This window comes from Siphateles boraxobius, unplaced genomic scaffold (genome assembly GCF_051911475.1).
Source record: "Siphateles boraxobius isolate OS27281-9 unplaced genomic scaffold, OSU_SipBor_1 9, whole genome shotgun sequence".
NCBI lineage: Eukaryota > Metazoa > Chordata > Actinopteri > Cypriniformes > Leuciscidae > Siphateles > Siphateles boraxobius.
In genome coordinates, this window is record NW_027509219.1 from 29,891,968 (window position 1) to 29,912,300 (window position 20,333).

Consider the following 20,333-nt stretch of genomic DNA (forward strand, 5'->3'; position numbering starts at 1 on the left):
CTGAACACCTGCTGTTTAGCACGTACAAGTGGAAAATCGACCTCCTTGGTAAGCAGAACTCACTGATTTAAATGCAATAAATAAGCCTATACACATTGAAATGTTTTTTTTTTTTTTTTTTACTTTTCACAAAAAAAATTATGTTTAAAAAATATTCAACTTTTTTAAAAAGAAATATGAGGCTCATATAAATTACTAAATCATTTTAGGTATTGAGTGTGCTAGGTTCTTTGAAAGCATGTAAAGATTCAAAGCGCCTTCTAATAGAATAACTATAATGTATGCATTCTCACAACCAGGAGGGCAAAAGAACAAGACTCAAAGTATGGCTTTAAACATGCTCCCTGTTGAATATTTCACATCTTAATTAGTAACACAAGTGAGACAGAATAAATGAAGACTGTCTCACCTACATGTAAATAGATAGACACAAGCTTGCATATATTATGGCTCATATCAAGGTTAAAATATCTTTGCGAATAGAGTTCTGATGGATTTTCTCTTTAAAAATCAAAACTTTAATAATGGAAGACATTTAAAGTAAAAAGGTTCTTTATGTATTATTCTCTTGTGTCAACGAATTGTGACATTTACAGGACTTTCATTTACCTGGCTGGTCAGGTGGCGTGGGTATGACTGTGAGTGTTGGACTAGACAGAGATGGCATGGTAGTTAAAGACGAGGTTTCTGTCTGGCTCGAGATGGTAGCAGCTGGCATTGTGGGCAGAAAGCTTGTCACAAGCAGCACTTGGGACAGTAGAATTACAGTGTTGAGTTGAGAGCCGGGAGAGTGAGTAAAGAGGGCCAGATACCTCCTACTGTTAACACCTCTATTTTTAATTTTAGCTTTGGAAAACATACTTGTACTTATGCAAAAGAATACAACGCCTATAAAAAATACAAGTGGGTGATGTAGTGTACATCTAGCTACCTTTGGTTGAATAATTTTCTAAATATCCTAAAGTTTAATGGCTCAGTTTTTAGTTCAGAGCGATTTTTCAGTTTTAATAAATTGTTTGATGATGGCAATGATAATTGTTCTTAGATGCTATTAGCCTACTGATTTTATTATCATACATTATTATATATTTGTCAATGACTAGTATAAATTCAACCACAAAGCTAAATCTGGGTGTGTTCACACTTGGCACGTTTGGTTCAATTAAACTGAACTGGTGCAAGTGCGCTTCATTTAAATATGCGTGAACGCTTCCATCCCAACTCTGGTGCACACCAAACCTCTGAAGAGTTGGTCTCAGTCCACTTCCAAGCAAATTCTGGTGCGGTTGGACTGAAATATGTACGCAACACAGACCAAAGATATCTAAACTAACCAAAATGAGGACGCAATGTCACAAGATGCCACCCTAGAAAGGACAGAATGCCCAAGCATACCTGTTTTTTCTTGTCATAGGATCTACATTGCCCATTACAGAACCGCAATATCCTCGCAGCAGATCTTATAAACTCTTCACACTCACACTCAACATGAACCAATGCTACAATTTTCTATGTCATAATAATTTGTTAACAAACAAGTATTCATGACTTCAATGAGCTCATTGTTTCTTTTTTTGAAATGAATACATTTTTAGCTAACTGTGATTTGTATATATGTACATTTCTGAAATACATAACTAACACAGTTACCTCTGATAACAGATCACTCTAAAATGTAATGTGGACTCGTGCGTTTTCTGTAAAGCTGCTTTGAAACGACAGTGTTGTTTTGAATGTTTGGTGAGTACCGTTGCAAAATATACGCCATAAAAGCTGTTTTTTGTTTTGTTTTGTATCTTTAGATTAAGTCTTAATAATGACAGTGTGAACACTAAGCAAACCAGGCAATGTATCATTTTCTTTTTTGGTCAGGACCAAAAGAACCAAGAGAACCGAAATACAAGTGTGAACACACCATAGAACACCAAAGCTAAGCAATGCTTGATCTTAAAGACACACTATGGTTAATCTACTAAACAGCAACGAAAGGGAACTTTAAAGTCAACATGAAATGAAAATGAACCATATTTACTCTCCCAATACAAGTTACAGATCTTATTGTAAGCAGTTCAAACGTTTGTCTGGTCCACTTTTCACAATCCAATTAATTCACGACTTTTACCCTACATTTTCTCCTGAATTTGTACATACTATTACCTTGAGAATCGCATCATATTGTGAACTAAAATGGGTTACGAATGGCATTTCATGTTGACTTTCATGCAATACAGGGAGCTAAGAGCACGTCTATTAAACGAGGCTTCATAAATCGAGACAGTATCTATACACTAGCAGAAACTGCTCAAATATGCTAATGTGGTCTCTGCATGTGTCACCTGGTGTATTGGTGAGGGATTCAGGGATCACTGAACCGCGTGTTGGAGCAGGAGGAGAAGTCGATGAGTCACTGGAGGTGGCCGTGTCTAGTCAGCAGACAGAAGGATGAGCTTGCCAGTACAGGGATCAAATACCACCACAGTATTGCCCATCAGAGCCTAAATCAGCCTGATCTCAGCTATTCGCTGACCACAAATAAAGGGCACCGCTAAAGGCACTTTACTGCAGCCCACAGCACAAGAGAGGGACTCGCAAGCTTTTGATGATTTATGGATTTACCCATGACATCAGTCAATCATATACACTCTGTAATGTCCATATACTATAATTATACCATATCTTTATGCAGTGAGGGTTTTAGGTGCATATACCATGATACTGTTTGAATGCCATTTTATATACCATAGTATTACATGGTACTTCAAGGTACTTCCAACAATACTTTAGTATCTCCATCGTGGTCATTGTACACATACATTTTTATTCACTAATTTATTTGTATCTGTCATTATTGTACATTTGATTGTGCATGCTCATTTGCATCGTTTCATTCTGTAAATGTAAAAAAAAAATAACTTAGTATTGTTTATATAATATATAAAAAATTGCAATTATGTTAATATATTGTTTTTTAATTAAACTATTTTTAATATTAACATTTTTTTTAATGTGTTTTGTGAATGAATATGTGCACATACTGTACCAACTTGAGCATGAACTCTTGTGAGAGGTTTTGGTTGAATCTTATTTTATAGTAACACGCGCTCCTCAGTCCTCAATGCCAGCACAATCCTAACCATCTATGTCTATGCCAGTATTCACAGTACTGTACATCAAATATGGAACGTGGCATGCGGCATCTCATGCATGTTAGTCTGTTTGCTGTCGTCGGTCTGTGTCGATAGGAGCAGGTGTCTTCCCTCTGGAAGAGGAATGACCATGTCAGCTCACACTGTGCCAGTGCTGATGGGAGCTTTGGGATTCAGCGTGGGCAGCCCACAGCGAGCACCGCAGCAGGACGATACTTCCTGCTCTCAGGCATGCTGATGTTTTATTAAGGCTGCGTCCCTCCCCAGTGTTTCATAATTAAAGCATGTCTGAAGACACTGTTCCCTAATTCCATGGGTTTATTGTATTTACATGGTTTGCAAATGAAAAATGGGCCATATTACTGATAGATGTTTTATTTAGTGTTGCGTCTGAGTGGCGTGGACGAAAATAATTTATGTCTCAGTCTCTGGGTGATAATTCAGTGAGAGATTCACACAGGGTTTCATGTTCTATGAGATCGGTGTTGCATTTTCACAATTATACAAACTGTTTTAAATAAAGGGAATATATTATGGAAAATAGGATTTTCTTTTCTCTTTTGGAATAAAAGACTTTGATGCGTTCTCTATAATACTTTCACTATGTAATGCTAAACTTCCTTCTATCAGGGTAATTATGGAAAGTCATGGTGTTGACGTCAGAACCAGCGAGCAAGTCACACAGTCATACAGGTTTGGAACATCATGAGGGTGAGTGAATGATTTTTATTTTTGGGTGAACTATCCCTTACCTGTATGACTGACCACTTTTACATGTTGTTGCTTATTCATTATGTCGCACCAGTTTTCAGTTATTTTCAGTTTTCAGTTACGTTCAGTTCATTTCTCAAACAAAGAGGTTGGGAAATCATAACAGAGAAAATTTACAGTACATACACTATACTGTTCAAAAGTTAGGGGTCAGTAAGATTTCATTTTTTTTTTACAAAAAATGATAGAAGACTCTTAAGCTCACGCAGGCTACATTTATTTGATCAAAAATACAGTAGAAACTGTATTATATGGTATATTGTTACAATATAAATTATTACAATATAAAATATTTTTCTATTTGAATACATTTTAAAGTGTAATTTATTCCTGTGATGTCAAAGCTGAATTTTCAGCATCATTACTCCAGTCTTCAGTGTCACATGATCATTCAGAAATCATTTTAATATGCTGATTTGCTGCTCAAGAACATTTCTTAACATTGAAAACATTTGTGCTGCTTAATATTTTTTCTGGAAACTGTCATACATTTTTTCAGGATCAGTTCAAAAGTACAGGATTTAAAAAAAAGTTTTTATATTATAAAGGCCACTTCACGTCAAAGGCCATAAGTTTAATGATAGAGATAAAGTCCACCCCATAATTATAACGATAACAGCACAGAGGAACAATACTGTTATAATCAGTAAATAAAAAAAAAAAAAATTCCAACTGATGAACAACTTGAAAAATATTGACAGTAAATCACAATCCCCGGCTCTATTGTCTGTTGCCATGGACGCTAATATAGTTAACATTATAGGGGTCTTTTTAGTTATCGGTCTTGTTGTGAACCCTTAAATGTCTTTAGTATTACTTTTGATCAATTTAATGCATCCTTGCTGAATAATTTTAACAGTAGTGAATAGGAGTCTAAAACGGTTTCTGGATAAAAAAAGAAAAATTAGTAATAGAGTTAAGATAAAATGTTAACAAACAAGTATTCATTTCTTCAATGAGCTCATTGTTTCTGCCTTAAATTATAAACAATTTTAATGAATACATTTTTAGCTAACTGTGATTTGTATACTGTACTGTATGTACATTTCTGAAATACATAACTAAGACAGTTACCTCTGATAACAATAAAACCTGTATGATCTCAAATGTTTCACAATGAATCTCATATTACCAGTATTTGCTGAGAAAAGCCCCAAAATATTTATTTTTATTTTTTTAGACATTTCATTATTGTGGCAAATGTGTAAAATCACTGAATAGAAGAGTGATTTAGGAGTCTATGCATGTTCTTGTGTTCCATCTGTGCTATTTTTTTATTATTGGTCTACTCTGTTGTTAATGCGCTAGATTGACTGTTTATTCAACATCATTTCCAATGGCGATTTTATGATTCCGTGTCAAGCATGTCCATTCACAAAAAATGATCAGTAGAGGCATCCAGAGAGGTATTATCATCCAGTGCCTTTTAAAGGGCCCCTATTATGGATTTTTGAAAATGACCTTTCATGTAGTTTGTAACATAACTTTAGGTGAATGAAAACATCCTGCAAAGTTTTAAATCTGAAAGTGCACCGTATATAAAGTTATTGTCATTGTAAGAGTTGACTCTAAGTCAATGAAATGAATCGTTTTTCTAACGAGTCATAAGCCGCTTCGTTGTGACGTCAAGACAAAACATTAGTGTATTGCCTGCCCACTTATTGCGCACACAGACACCAGGGAAAACTTGAAACGCAAACCAGCTGATTCCTGTGGATACTGGATAGCATCATGTCGAGGAGACGCTGTGCTCTACAATGTGAAGGTAAAGCCAGTTTTTTTTCACTGGCCAATGACGAGCATGTGAAGAATCAGTGGTTAAAATTAATCTTTACCGGGATGTCACAGCAGTATAATCCTAAACTTTTGCTGTGTTCCCTTTATTTTACTGACGACGTCTTCTCAAATCTCAGAGTTCAATGCAGGATTCGCAAACCGCTTGCTCTTGAAAGATGGTGTTCAAAATACTTAGTTTTGAGTTTTATATTGTGTTGGTCTCCTGCTAACTGGTTAACTTAGATTATTACTGTCTTACTGAAATACTTCTGCTAATCAGTTGTGGGCCACTATTGCCTAAAACTGTCTATTAATGCAGATTGTCTGAAAGATTAAGCATGGAGCAAGATTTGTTTTACCAACGTTTCCGTTTCATCAGTCATTCACGCTAGAGCTCGGCTAATGTATGCACTGTTATTGATACAGTTCCCACATGTTCACCGCAATAAATTAGAAAAATACTCGGTAAATAAATATGTACAAGTTAAATACTGGGTTTATTGATGGACATGCTCTTGTTAATGTTGATGGTAAGGAATTACAGTAGCATAATGTAGGCAACCTCAAACTGAGTAGTGTATCACTAAGAAATGTCCTGCTCGAGTCGTCCATGCGATGGAGGTTTGGGTTGAATGAATAGTTCTTCCAATCTTTCCTCTTCGGATTTGCGCTCTGATTTAAATGGTAAAATCGACGTCATTGTCCGTTACTGTGTTTACTAGTTTACACATGAGTTTACGGCGTAGGAAGCCTCAGGACAAGCAGAGTTTACGTTGTTATGGCAATTGGCATTTTTGTTTTTGACGCGCGCTGTACGCGGTGCCCAATCACAACAGACTGAGCTGTCTGGCCAATTAGAGCAGAGTACCTCGCGGAAGTGAGGGATTTAGAGATATTGATTGATCTTACGAGTCGTTTGAGAATCATTGAAAATGTGGTGATGTGCAAATGTATGCATGTAAACCTGTTGTAGGAGACTTCAAAACAACATTAAAAAACTTTAAAATAGCATCATGGGGGACTTTAACAGGCTACTAGTGGAATTAGCCTCTCGCAATACAGTCATGCTTTCTGGACAAAGAGTGCATGCATGCCCGTGTGTGAAAGAGCAAGGAGCTCCGTTCAGGGTCAATGAAAAGGGAACGGGTAACAGGAGGGCAGGCACATGGCCACGGGGGGTTAACGTGAGAGCTGGAGCACGGGCAGATTTCTCACGTTCACCCCCACCTGCCATCTGCCACCGAACCGGACCAGAACCAAAAGAGCAGGGCAGGCAGAGAGAGGCCAGATCTACTTCAGACCGCTCTCCTTCTCTGACCACATGTGTGTGAGAGAGAGAGAGAGAGAGAGAGAGAGAGAGAGAGAGAGAGAGAGAGAGAGAGAGAGAGAGAGAGAGAGAGAGAGAGAGAGAGAGAGAGAGAGAGAGAGAGAGAGAGAGAGAGAGAGAGATAGAGAGAGAGAGAGAGAGAGAGAGAGAGAGAGAGAGAGAGACAGACTTGCAATCTTGTGAATTAATGGCTCTCTTCCAAAATCTAGTAAGCTGAGTATTTAAGGCAGCATGTGTGCGCTCCTGCTGTTCCAAAAGGTAAGCAGGATGATTGTGCTGTCTTCTAAGAAAAGATTCTAAGGCAGTATGTCAAAGGAAGCAATGCCAAAATGCATTGCGACAATTTATCCAAGATGGTGTTAAAAAAATGTGTGAGAAATGTTAATTATAAATATCATTTATATAATGCAAAAAAAGTATAGCTTAAAACTTTAAAAAATGTTTATTTACCTATTACTCAATAGTAAAATATGCTATGTATTTTTATGCTTGTTAGAGTTTCTTTAACTAAAGTCAGTTCACTCTTTAGAAACCTTCCTCTGGCAACTCTTTTCTAGTTAACAAGCATTCAAGTCCAGCTCCTATATACTTGAACGCTGTTTGTATATATGACCCATTAAGTCGCAGCCTATTTAGATCACTTATGAGCTTCCATTTCAGTTAACATGCTGTCTTAGCAGACAGGCGCCTATGTAGGCTGTAGACAGCTTGGAAGTTTACTTGGTTTTGGAACAGAGCCAGTTCCTTGCAGTAATTATGAATAATTTCAGCTTTATTACATACAGTTGCTCACTAAATCTTCGAGATGCTTCTCCCCATGCACTGCCTCAGACACTTGGGCAAGAAGATGTGCAATAACATTGCCCTTGCTGGATAAATGCATGAGGGTTATTTTTAGTGTGATGGGAGGCCCACAAGATTAATAAACATTCATCATCAATTTCCTCCAAATTCCTGCTCTCTGTCTTTCTCTATTGCATTCTCTCTCTCTCTTGCACTCTGTTTTCCACTCGGTCTTCTCCTTTAGGACAGTGAGAGCTTTCTATCACAGTTTCCAAACACTCTATCCAGGAAAGAGGAATGGAGTAAGCGCTGCTTCCATATTTTATTCCTCATCCTCTCACACAGTAAAATTCAATAAAAAATAAAATAAAAAATTATACTGGATAGGAGTAGGGTTCAATCCCAGGACTGTTTGGAGATCATTTTGGTAATGATGTCTTGATTTGGCCCTGAAGCACATATGCTGATAACCTTCTCATTTCAACATGACTAGGTCACAGAGGTCATGGCTGCTGCAGTGTTACTTGAACAACTAGATTTGAACCACTCATTCTGGCCAATAACTGCTGTCTGATCATCTTGTAAAGTGACCAAACCCATTTTGTATTTTCATATTGATGTTTATGGGTGGGTAAATCTGAAATCAATGATACATGCCACAATAATAGGCTGGCGTTCAATGAAGTGTAAAGTAATACATACTGATTTTTTTTTTGGGGGGGGGGGTTAATTGATCAAAAGTGTCAGTAAAGAAATCTATATTATTACAAAAGTTTCTATTTAAAATAAATGCTGTTCTTTTGAAAGTCCTATTAATCAAAGAATCCTGGGGAAAAAAATCACGGTTTCCACAGAAATATTAAGCAGCACAACTGTTTTAACATTTATAATAAAAAGAAATGTTTTTTTGAGCAGCAAATCAGCATATTAAAATGATTTCTGAAGGGTCATGTAACACTGATGATGCCGAAAATTCAGTTTTGCCAACACAGGGATAAATTATTAAAATATATTAAAATAGAAAAGTAACTATTTTAAATTGTAATAATATTTCACAATATGTGTTACGATGTGGTTTTGTGCCCTGTCGTGTTCTATGGTTCCCTGTCTTGTCTATTAGTTATCCCAGGTGTTTCTGATTTCCCACGCCCCCTTGTTTAGCTCGTTTGTCCCTGATTAATTAAGCCCCGTGTTTCAGTCTTGTCTTTGTGAGTTCTTGTCTATTGTTTAACGTGATGTTGGTTGTTCCTGTTCCCGAGCCCTGTATCCAGTCTTGCTTGTTGTAAAGTTTGTAGTTTGTTAATTAAAGCGTGTGCCGCAGTTGGATCCTGCCTCATCTTTACTTCAACCGCACCGCGTTACAATATGACTGTTGTTATTGTATTTTTTTAATCAAATAAATGCAGCCTTTGAGTATAAAAGACTTCTTTCAAAAACATTAAAAATCTATCGACCACAAACTTATGAACTGTAGTGTAACTAAAAACATTGTCAATAGAAATTTTCATATATGTTTTAGTAATGTTACTATAAACTTTTGAGATTTTTACATGCCCAGAAATCACAATTTAAAATGGTTTACCATGTCCATGGGAGCCCAGTAATAACTGCCTCAAACAAAGATTTTATGTTATGTACAGAGCCCCTAAAGGGACATTGTGATAAAAAATATGAGATGGGAATTAAAATTATATGTTAAAGCATTTGCGTTCTCTTGCAAATGTTTTGCATTCCCCAGAGAAACTTTCCGTCCACTTTTGTGTTTGAGACTGAGGCTAACTTTAATACAGATTTTTTCATGCAAAAGAAATATCTTACTCAAGTTTCATAATCTGACTATCCAGATTTCAGCAATGTCCTGCAAGAGTCCTTGGTGAGTGTCAGATTGTACCATCATTCAGCAAAACGAATGCATTGGTTATGGATGACAAAATGAAACCACAGATTCTTTCCAGGGTCTAAAAATATTAGGAGTGACCATGAAACTTTTAGTACAGAACAAATTTGTCCTGTAATAGCAAACACATCACTATGTCTATTTTATAAAGGGACATCACACCTAAATCTCGGGAGAAAATCCTCTCTTACACATCATTAAACATACACAAAACATTACTTTTTGCGGACAAATGTTGCTAGACCTCCCAAAAAATGCATTGCATGCTGCATGTGGACTATTATTTTGCCTCATCCCAAATAATGAAGGTTATTAAATATTTTCAGCTTGGCAATGATTAAAAAAAATGACACCACAAACTCCAAAATCAGGCCATTCTGACAGGCCCTAATAATATTGAATTATGGAGATATTTCAACATATTACTTTGAGTGAAATAATGTATTAATGTGTCTTCTGCATGCGTGTTTGATGACAGGCAACGGGACCCTGAGGGAGTGTGTGAGTCCACGGCCCGACACACACTGAGATAAATTGCTCTCACTCCAGTGACTGTTATTCATTGGTCAGAGGTTGGGAAGAAGCATTGTGATAATACCACAGTACAGTTGTGGTTTCAAATGGTAATAATACCTGTACTTATAATGTAATAATGCCTGTACTTGTGGTATATGGGCAGTTGACATGGCATGCAATTTGTCTTATATGTTCATTATTTGGTTGGAAACGAAACAATAAAAAATAAATTTACTCAAAAACGTTTTTCTATTTACATTTTTTTTTTTATGCTGGCAAAGCTGAATTGTCTGCATCATTACTCCAGTCTTCAGATGATCCTTTAGAAATCATTCTAATATGCTGATTTGCTGCTCAAGAAACATTTCTGATTATCAGTGTTGAAAACAGCTGTGCAGCTAAATATTTTTGTCCTAACTTTTTAGGATTCTTTTATATATTGGAAATATAATATTTTGTAACATTTACTCTCACTTTTGATTACCGGTAGTTTAGTGCATCCTTACTGAATAAAACTACTTTTTCTTTAAAAAAAAGAAATCCATGTTCATTTGTCAACTACCCATATACATGTACCATGGTACTGAATGATTACCCTATCCTATGGTATTTACATGGTACAGCGTCATGGTGCATGCCCTAAAATGCCATGGGAGTTTTTGGTACTTTTATGCAGTTCTGTTATCTTGTAAATTATCATCTTCTAGTTTACCTAAAGGTCTGTTCTACTGAACTCTGTTCTACTACTACAGGACCAATCTATTTTAATCTACAGAGCATCACAGGACAAACTACACTACTCTATTGACTTTAGAAAAGCTCAAACCTGTAAACGCGTCTACAGACGTGGATGGAGCCGGAGTCTGGCGTTCTGTGATTGGTTGGACTGTCTCTGTGCTGGTTGGTGTTGAGTCTGTGGGTGGTGTTATGGATGTAGTTATAGACATTGGTACAGTGGCTGGGTCAAGCGTAACTGCTAGTGTTGGCACTGAGGATAAAAAACAACATTACAGCCTGTTGAGACTAAATTCTTCTGGCAAATGGTAATGTTACAAAAAATTCACAGGTCTTGTCTTCTGGCAAAGGGCAGAAAGTCATTTTTTTTTTCAGGTCTTGGACTTGGCTCGGACACCAACTTGCAATGTTCAAGATTTGAGTAAAAGCGTAGTTTTTGGTTTCCGACAACATTGTCATATACCCTATTTACCCAATATTCTTATTAAATAATTCCACAACCGAAAGGGTCAGAAAAAATGTTCACAGAGATGAAGTGAGTAGTATTCAGCTGGTCATGTGATCTCATTATGGTATAGTAAAACACTTTTTATGTAGCTGATGTAAAATGTCAATATCATGCGAGTCATTTTACCATTCTTTAGATGCAAAACTTAGTGATATCTGCGTCACTAGGATCACTAAAAGCGGGAAACACTTCACCTTTATACTAAAAAGAAAACCGACAGTGCACCTTTAAGAAGAATCTGACTCTGTATTCCTCATGAGATCAGTCATCACCTCAGATTTCCAACAAAACAGCATTAAACCACCACAAATGGGCAGAACTGCACTGAAATCTCCCATAACCTTGAGCACACCCTCATACATCACGAGTCAGCATTAGAATGCTTTGCGTCTTATATCACATGAAACATTTATGATGTAGAAAACTGTGGAAAAATGCATCATGCCATCAGAGTTCACAATGACAGTTAACCGACGTCTTGTTAATGACATGAAATAAAGAGGCCAAAAAGAGTGATGGCAGCAGGAGCGGAAACATGAAAACAACAGTCAGCGTATTCCGTTAGCATGCCACTTACTGCCAGACGTTCCCGACGCCTCACCTGCAAACACAAAGAGAGGAAGATAAAACAAATGAGAGAGTTTTACTCCCTTATATTTGAAAACACTCTTGTGGGTTTATTTTATTATTTCTCCACCACTCTGGAGCACATATAAGATTAAAAATTACAGAAGCCTGCCTCGCTTCTGCAGGCAGTGAGCGTACAGTAGCCATGAACTGTACATTTCTACTGTTCAATATGCCTATCTTCTTTTTATTGCAAAGTTACTTTGAAAGCTTTGTGCTATTCTACTTTCCTTAGCAAGTGACGATGCCCCAGTTTTCTACACTGTACGTAAATCATATCTTCTTCTCAGGTGTGTGCGCGTGTCTGAATACAGCAGGTGCATAATTCTTACAAATGTTCGGGGAGCCGTTGGGTGTGGGCAGGTAGGAGCCGGGCTTCCAGGACTTGGCTTTGAAACCTCTCTCACAGGCCGAACAGTCTTGTCCAGTGGTGTTGTGCTCACAGTCGCACTGAAGGGTCCCGTCACGGAGGGAGCACTGACCGGCGTGGAGGTTACACTTACACCTGTGAAAACAGGGAACAGCAGACAATTAGCACGCTTATTACATCACAGCCACAGGCAAGGGCGAAAGCTGCACCACCGAGGACGATTCCCACCTTATGTTAGTTCGGGTCACCCGAGGTAGCTCATTAGCTCACCTACTTGGCTCAAGAAACCAGCTAGGCTAATTAGTGGAGTCAGACACCATAGCGCACGGCTAAAAACACGACCTGTAGGGAATATTGTGGATTCTACAGATCTTTAGATCATGGCTGATGTGTAGGTAAAGAGAGGGGTTTTGGGCCAATGAGATTTCACTGTGGGCAAGGGCTAGCCAGTACACCCGCTGGTTCAGGCCTGCCGGTTCGGACAAAATCTCAGATTTAAGGCTGTGATTCTATTGCTGAAGTTCAGCAGGATGCTGTACACAACAAAAAATGATTTTCTTCCTCTATATTTTTTTGTTTGTTTTCCAGTACAAATACATTTAACATTCTCAACAAATCAATATACATTACTCGAGAAGCAAAATAACAGTCTTGTTTTCTGAAAAATGTATCAATTAAGTGACTTTACTCTAAAAGGGGGAAAATGTCTGCCAGGGAGGTAAGAAATATAAACTTGTTTTTAATTTGAATTGTTTATTTTTCTTACCCCATTGACAGATATATATACAGCAATTTTTCAGAAAATAAGACTTAATATCTTAAGAAATATGCTTTAGTAGTAAATATGTCTGGATTTTGTCATAATGCACTGGCATGTTTTGTTTTTAGTCTAAAGTTTAAATAAAGTAAGAAAATCTGCCAGTGCAGTGTTGTTATTGTAACTTAGTTTTTCACTAAGTTCATTTTAAATTTAAATATAAGTACTAAAATGACTCAAACTGAAATAAAAATAAATTAAAGCTAAAAAGACATCAAAAAAACGAATTACCGTAATTTAAATAAAAACTATTTAATAGCATATAAAATAGTTTTAAAATAAGACTGGTGTAGTAAGACAAGATACAATCTATGAAAAAAAGAGTTATGTAGTGTTGCTTTTTAAGGATTTTTAGATACCTATGATAAAACAAGTGAAACAAGTAATTTTTTATGGTGTGTGTGGTCCTGAAAATGTATGTGATATTAAAGTCTATTTTGTTACTATGCTAGATGATTTGCTTGATGTTTCATCATTATCAACTCTTCTTGACTCATGTTTGTAAGCACTATAGTGGCTGTTTGTGTTTGTTGTAGATGTGGGTGAGTTTGATTCTTTTTGTCTCTGATGTTGGAGATAAAACTCTGGGATCTGTGGGGACAGTAAACAGCTTCCGTCTGCTCTACTCCAAATATATCTACTGGGGGGAAGGGAATACCTCGAGAAAGATGGAACGAACAAGAGAGAGAGAAAGAGAGAGAGAGAAAGAAAGAGAGAGAGAGTGAGTAATGATTATCACTAGTAATGAGAATAAATGGAGGATATTGAGATGGCCTTGCCTTGTCTCTCCTTATCGGTGGCTTTATAAGAAAAATCTGCAGTGCTCCACAAAATGTCGCTTCCCTCCTTTGAGTTTATGAGGAATGCTCTGGCTATCTGACAGCCGAGTTTAAGGATAGTTGAGATTAAAGGCGTTGGGAGGAAAGCAGGTTAGTATGGAAATGACGACTTTTGCAATTACAATCTCTCTAATAAAATGAGTGTGTAAAGCCCAATGCTTCAGATTTTTTTTTCATCCTCACTAGAGCGAACAGCAATCCATTTGCATGAAATATTTATGAAGCTGACCTATATATTTCCATGTGGACACCCCATAACCAAACCTTGTATTGCCGTATAATGAGGTCATACCTCGCCCTCTGAAGTTTCCCATGAAAAAGGTGATGCTATGCCAACATATGAAAATCCGGAATAAAATGTTGTCTTGTGCCTTGCTAGATTGCTGTAAAGCTATTTCTTGTTTGCATGTTTTAATGGTTTTTTTTGCCCATTTAAGCATGAAAATTTTGAAAAGCAAAATCCAAAACACTTAAAATGAACGTAATCTTAATTAAACACAGTGCACTGCATCTTAGTGCATATCTTAGTATAGGTTTTTATATTCTATTAAATTATTCCTGTATTATTTCAGACTTTTATTTATATATATGGCCCTGTTTACACTTTGTATTAAGATGCGTTTTCGTCATTCGGATCTCAAGTAGATACCCATTTACACCTGGTGTTTTAATCCATCTCTTTTGTCCACTTTCAACCACTTCTGTCCTGATTTCTTCGAGGCGAAGGTCTATGGGCAGGTAAATGTATGGACTTTTCAGATCTTTTGATCTAACAGATCTAAACAAACGAAGAGCATCAGCTTTAGTTTGTGCTCTGATAGCCTCAAGACCACGAACTCTGTTAGTGCATGTTAGAAATCAGAAAGGATGAGAGAACATTGGTTTGTTTTTCATCATCAAACCAAACTTGGTACTTCAGCCAACAAAGTTTAAATCCCGTCTGGCTAGCGCGCTTCCAATCATTTTTATGCATTAGGGCAGTAGGCGGAGAGTAGTCTCTCTTTTGTGGCTGTTCAAACGCATTCGACCACATGAGTGTTTACTGCGAAAGCAATCCATTCGAATACGTTTTCAACTACCTCTGGTGGTCGAAAATGGACAAGCTCAAAACGTTTTCAACCGTGTTTACACCTGTAGCTTCATCCACTCGTAATCCGATCGACCAAAACGCATCTTAATACCAGGTGTAAACAGGGCCTATACTGTGTATAGCCTATATAGGGCAGACAAGAAAGTGAACAAGAACAAGATCATGACACTGGCCAGGCTTAAACCCGCATTCCCATGTGCACAACAGGTATTGTGCGACTATGCCACACCTCCATCATTGTAACTTTAAAAAATATATATCTGTTTCCACACCCTCTCGTTTACTACATCTCAAACATGAGTGATAGTGGAGAGTGTGATTTTACTTAATTTCATTTACTTTAATTAGGTCTTCCTTCGAAAGCCTGAGGAGACAGTTAGACTTCTACCACCCTCTTGAGGCCTTTAAGCCGTAATTAAAACCCAGTGTCAATCACACACTCATTCATTTGGCTGTTTCTCCAAGACCAAGTGCCTATCAAGCTCCTATCATGACAAATTAATCAGCGGCGGACCACTTCGTTTCGGAGATCCTCGCCTTAAGGGAGACCTCTCTACTTTTGAGAGACAGCGCAGGATCTCAGACGAGCGTTAATCAATTAAAGCATGACAGGGTCTCTTATCAATTTCTGACCAAATCCAGTGTGTGGGCTTTACAATCCTCTTATGTAAAGATTGAAATTAGGACTCACCCTGTGAGGAGCGATGAGAAACGGATGAGAACGAATCTTTGTATAATGTAGAACACCGCGAGCAGATATAGATGTGTTCTTAAGAGCGTCTTGCTCCATGTGTTTATTTTGCTTGGGTTGCATATTTGGGTGTTGATTCATCTATGGGCACTTTTATGTTGAGGGTTTATATATATATATATATATATATATATATATATATATATATATATATATATATATATATATGAAAGTCACATTTAAACTGTCTTGGAAATGGAAACTTTTTACTGTCTCATCATGTTCACTACTGTTCAAAAGTGTGGGATCGGTAAGAATTTTTTTTAATTCATTTTTTATTAATTAATACTGTTATTCAATGATACTGAAGACTGGAGTAATAATGCTGAATATTCAGCTTTGATCACAGGAATAAATTACATTTTAAAATATAATAAAATAGAAAATAGTAATTTTAAATAAATATTTCACAATATTACTGTTTTACTGTATTATTGATCAAATTAATGCAGCCTTGCTGAGTGTAAGAGGATTCTTTGAAAAATATTTAAAAATCAAATCGCATACACGCATAACCGTAGTGTATTTTTGCTATTTTTCAAATTCCTTTATACTGTAGATTTAGTTTTACTCTTGCCAGACCCATGAAGTCCATCATAAAAATATTGCATTTTAAAAATTAAGAGATTGATTCAATCATTTCACTACTGAAAATTATTTTAATGTATTTTTTTTAAATATATATATATATATATATATATATGTATTTTTGTTTACATAAAATGTTAGGTATAAAGTTAGCACTAGCGAGACAAAGGAGTCCGAAATTAAAAAAAAATAATTTCCACCAATATGAAATTTGATGGAAATGACACTGTGGTGGAAATGTTAATGATGTAGAAAAACTGCAGAAATGATCAATATTTATACATATTGTCAGACATTTTCAGACTAATATAAGGTGAATGAAAAGTGTTTTAAGAGACTTAACACATGACTGAAAGTGTTTTCAGTCAAAGCAACGCCCAATGAAGGTGCATTCAGCACACTTAAACATGTGTTAAATCAGTACTTGCATCTCAAACAAAGCCAGATGAAACCGACACAGTCGCACCAGCGACTAATACAGGGCAGCTGCGGGAATCTAACATGCCACGAAAAAAAAAAACAGCGTTTGAAGTGATTCAAGCCCTTGGCAAAAACAACCCTAAAAAGAAATCTGTCTGGTTTGACAGCTGAATAAATGCCTGCTGGCGTTTTGTAAATGTGCATGGATAGTGAGTGTGAAAACTGCAAGTGATACGGACACTAGCTTGCAGATTGGTATGCATTCCTCATCATCATGAATATTCTAAATTATTGACACATCACCAAAAAAAAAAGCCAAGTAGACAGGAAAGTCTTGTGATTAAAAACCAAGGACAGAATAAATCATTTGTGATGCTGTTAAGGACAGAGAGGGCAAGGCCATTTTGCTCTTATTAAAACGCTGGCATTAGGGTGGATGAACCGGCCCTTGTGCATTTTTAGCGCAGAATGCAGCAAACCAGGCAACCTCTCTGCAGGTTTTAGGAGAACAGCAGGAGGCTTCCTGGGTCTCGGTAGGGAGGCGAAGTACAGGCATCTTTTTCTGGGGTGAATCTGTGTCGATTCAGGGCAGCTATATCCAGACACCGCAGGGCTGGGACCCCACTGCTCGGGACAGGAACAGATCTCATGGGCACGCTTGCTGCCAGGCTCTGCTGTTGGGATAGGATCAAACCCCTATCTGGCCATCTGTGACGGGAGAATCAGGAGTGTGTGATAAACATATGGCCCTTAATGCTCCGGCAAAACAGAGGAGCTAAAGGACAGCGTCAGTACTAACTAGTCAGCTGTTGTGGATTCTTCTCAAAGCTTCAGACTGTGAGCTACAAGTTGCGTTGGAAAGGCCTGGGAAAATGTAGCCTTCACCTTCAATGTAGATGTGTAAACAATGTAGATGTGTAATTGCTGATCTAGGTTCAGTTTCCCACCCTAATCTAATTGAAAAGAAGGGAATAGCTGACTTGTAGTTTGCATGCACAGAATCACACACAAATATAAACATAAATGATGATGATGAATCTGCTGGAAATAAATTCACAGAAACACATCCCTTGAACTGTATCTTATCTTTATCCTAACTTCAAGTTTTTTGTCACTGGATTCATTGGATTTTCAAGTCATTGGGTTTTTATTCACTATTTAGGTTGGATGTCTTGCTGATAAAAGAAAAATATGCATATACGTCTCATTGAGTCACTTAATTATCATTCTGACTTGAATACTTGTATGTGATCATTTTTGTAAATAACAATAATGACAAAAATATGGTGTGATATTTTGAAGGTGTGAACAGTATATAGATAGCATATGCAACTTGAAGGTTTTACAGAATATGTCAGGAAATCTTTTTTAATTGATTTTACAGAAAATGAGATAGAAGAGGACACATTCACCTACAGTAGACTTCATAACTTTACCCTGCAGTTGTTTCACCATCCATCCCCCTATGAAACTGCTGTAGCCTAAGTGCAATTTCTGCACAACTTATGGTGACAAATGGAATTACAACCATACTTATTGTTTCCAAAGAGGTTTCCCAAAGGTTTACTGTCAACAGATTAATAGATCGTAACCTTCAGAACTCTCACAAATCCTTCCCTCACGGGTCAAAATGACCCGAAAGCATTAAAATTACACCTCTTCATTTTTTTGTCCAAAAAGTCAAATTGACTCAAAGGGAATCTGTGAAGAGAGAAAGTAGTTTGCAATTTTTTTTAATTGATCAAATTAAATAAAAACAATTGAGTGCTCTAGTTTAAATTAAAAGTGGTAAAAATCTGTAGAAAATAATATTAATAATATCACATGAACGTGTTTAGAATTCTACTGAATGTAATTCTCTGCCTGGAGCCCACTTTTGACGCAAGTTTAAACATGCCATTGCTTAGGTAATGAGGTTTTGGATGAATCTGCACAACTAAAGACAAGTGTGACGCAATTCTCCCCAGGGTGTCGTTGAGGAACATTTATAGAATATCATTATGAGCATTTATGCCTTTATGGGATGCGGCGGCTTGATTTCTTTCAAGATTTGTTTAAAAGCTGCAAAGTCTGGTGCAAATAACGGGAGCACGGCGCACTGATGAATAAATAGCAGTGGCACAAAACAAACACAGATAGACAGATAAAAAGCTGCCGCTGGAGTCCGTTGCTCTGAAGCAGCTGGAAGCTGCTGTTAATGGGAGCTTGATTTATTTTTCCCACAGTCCTCTCTCACGAGACACCCTGACTATTTATTCTCATTTGCACAGAAGCATTGCCAGGCTCATCATGAGGCACTTACGCAAACAAAACGGATGGAGGAAAGACGAGGACAATCGGTGCCCGGAGAATCACCTCGGGTCGGCCTAGATTGGTCATTATCACTAGTATCCGACTGACTTATTACCTCCATTTTGAAGAGGACTGAGGAACAGCGCTGGAAGAGAATGTGGAGAAAGAGTGGCCATTAGTGAACGGTAATGTGTGAACGTCTCCAAATAGGCTGTCCGGCCCATGAACTTGGGCTGTTTGAGAAAATGACCCGCTTTGTTAACAAGCTCACTGTCTTGAGCCTCATACACCTTATATTAGCAATGTTTTTTCCACCATTCTTTATGGATGAGAGGTACAAATTGAACATGACAGCTCTCCAAAAATAAGATTCAACTCAGTTTACACGGTGTTCAGGCAGCGGATATTGATTTATAAGAATCGCTCACTATAGACCGATATGGGTAATTGGCTTCAAATGCTCTTTTCTCTTCCTCAGCCTAATCCTTCCACAGGACCCTGAAAGCTATGCCCTCCTCTAACGATGCCCGATTCAGACTCCTCCGGTGGTGCGCCTCTCACAGAACTTCCTTGCCTCGCAAAGACGCCTGTTTTCATATTCCTTATTATCGGCTCTCCAGCCCCTTCCCACAATTTTGAAGTATAGCAGCTATAAAAAAAAAAGGTCAGCCCCACAATAGCAGATCTGTGGGTTAAAAGGCAGTCATGGGGGGTTCGTTTCTGAATGTCGTCTTTTATTTTTCTCTGCCTCTTTATTTTTTTCCTAGCCTGTGCCAAGGGAGCGGCTAATGAAAAATGCCCCGCTGTTTCCTCCCAATGCCTGAGAGAGCTGCCCATACAATAGTATCACTGAAGGGAGGCGGCAGGCCAGAGACGTCTCCTCTACAGCCCCGTTCCCCATCCTCCACGTAGAGGATTTGCAGTTAAAAGGTTGGAGAGACATGGGAGAGAGAGTGCTCCCCATGAGGCGAAAGGCCCTTCCTGTACCACAGCTACTGATTCGCAGACGACCTTGAAAGCTTTGGCACCGGCAGCTCCTGTAAATTATTCACACAGGATGCAGAAAAGGGCTTCTTTTGC

At 37.6% G+C, this 20,333-nt stretch overlaps 1 protein-coding gene across 3 annotated transcripts in view; it reads right to left on the reverse strand.

Moving 5' to 3' along the window:
* Window positions 1–20,333, reverse strand: part of ntng2a (netrin g2a) — a 63,988-nt gene that overhangs the window by 11,727 nt on the left and 31,928 nt on the right. The window contains exons 4-8 of one of the 3 annotated variants that reach the window (XM_077222667.1): window positions 12,419–12,591; window positions 12,037–12,060; window positions 11,043–11,204; window positions 2,337–2,423; window positions 610–711 (exon numbers count right to left, since the gene is read on the reverse strand). In XM_077222667.1, the coding sequence (XP_077078782.1) occupies window positions 610–711; window positions 2,337–2,423; window positions 11,043–11,204; window positions 12,037–12,060; window positions 12,419–12,591 (548 nt within the window). The remainder of the gene's footprint in view (window positions 1–609; window positions 712–2,336; window positions 2,424–11,042; window positions 11,205–12,036; window positions 12,061–12,418; window positions 12,592–20,333) is intronic. The other 2 variants (XM_077222665.1, XM_077222666.1) reach the window with 2 other exon arrangements.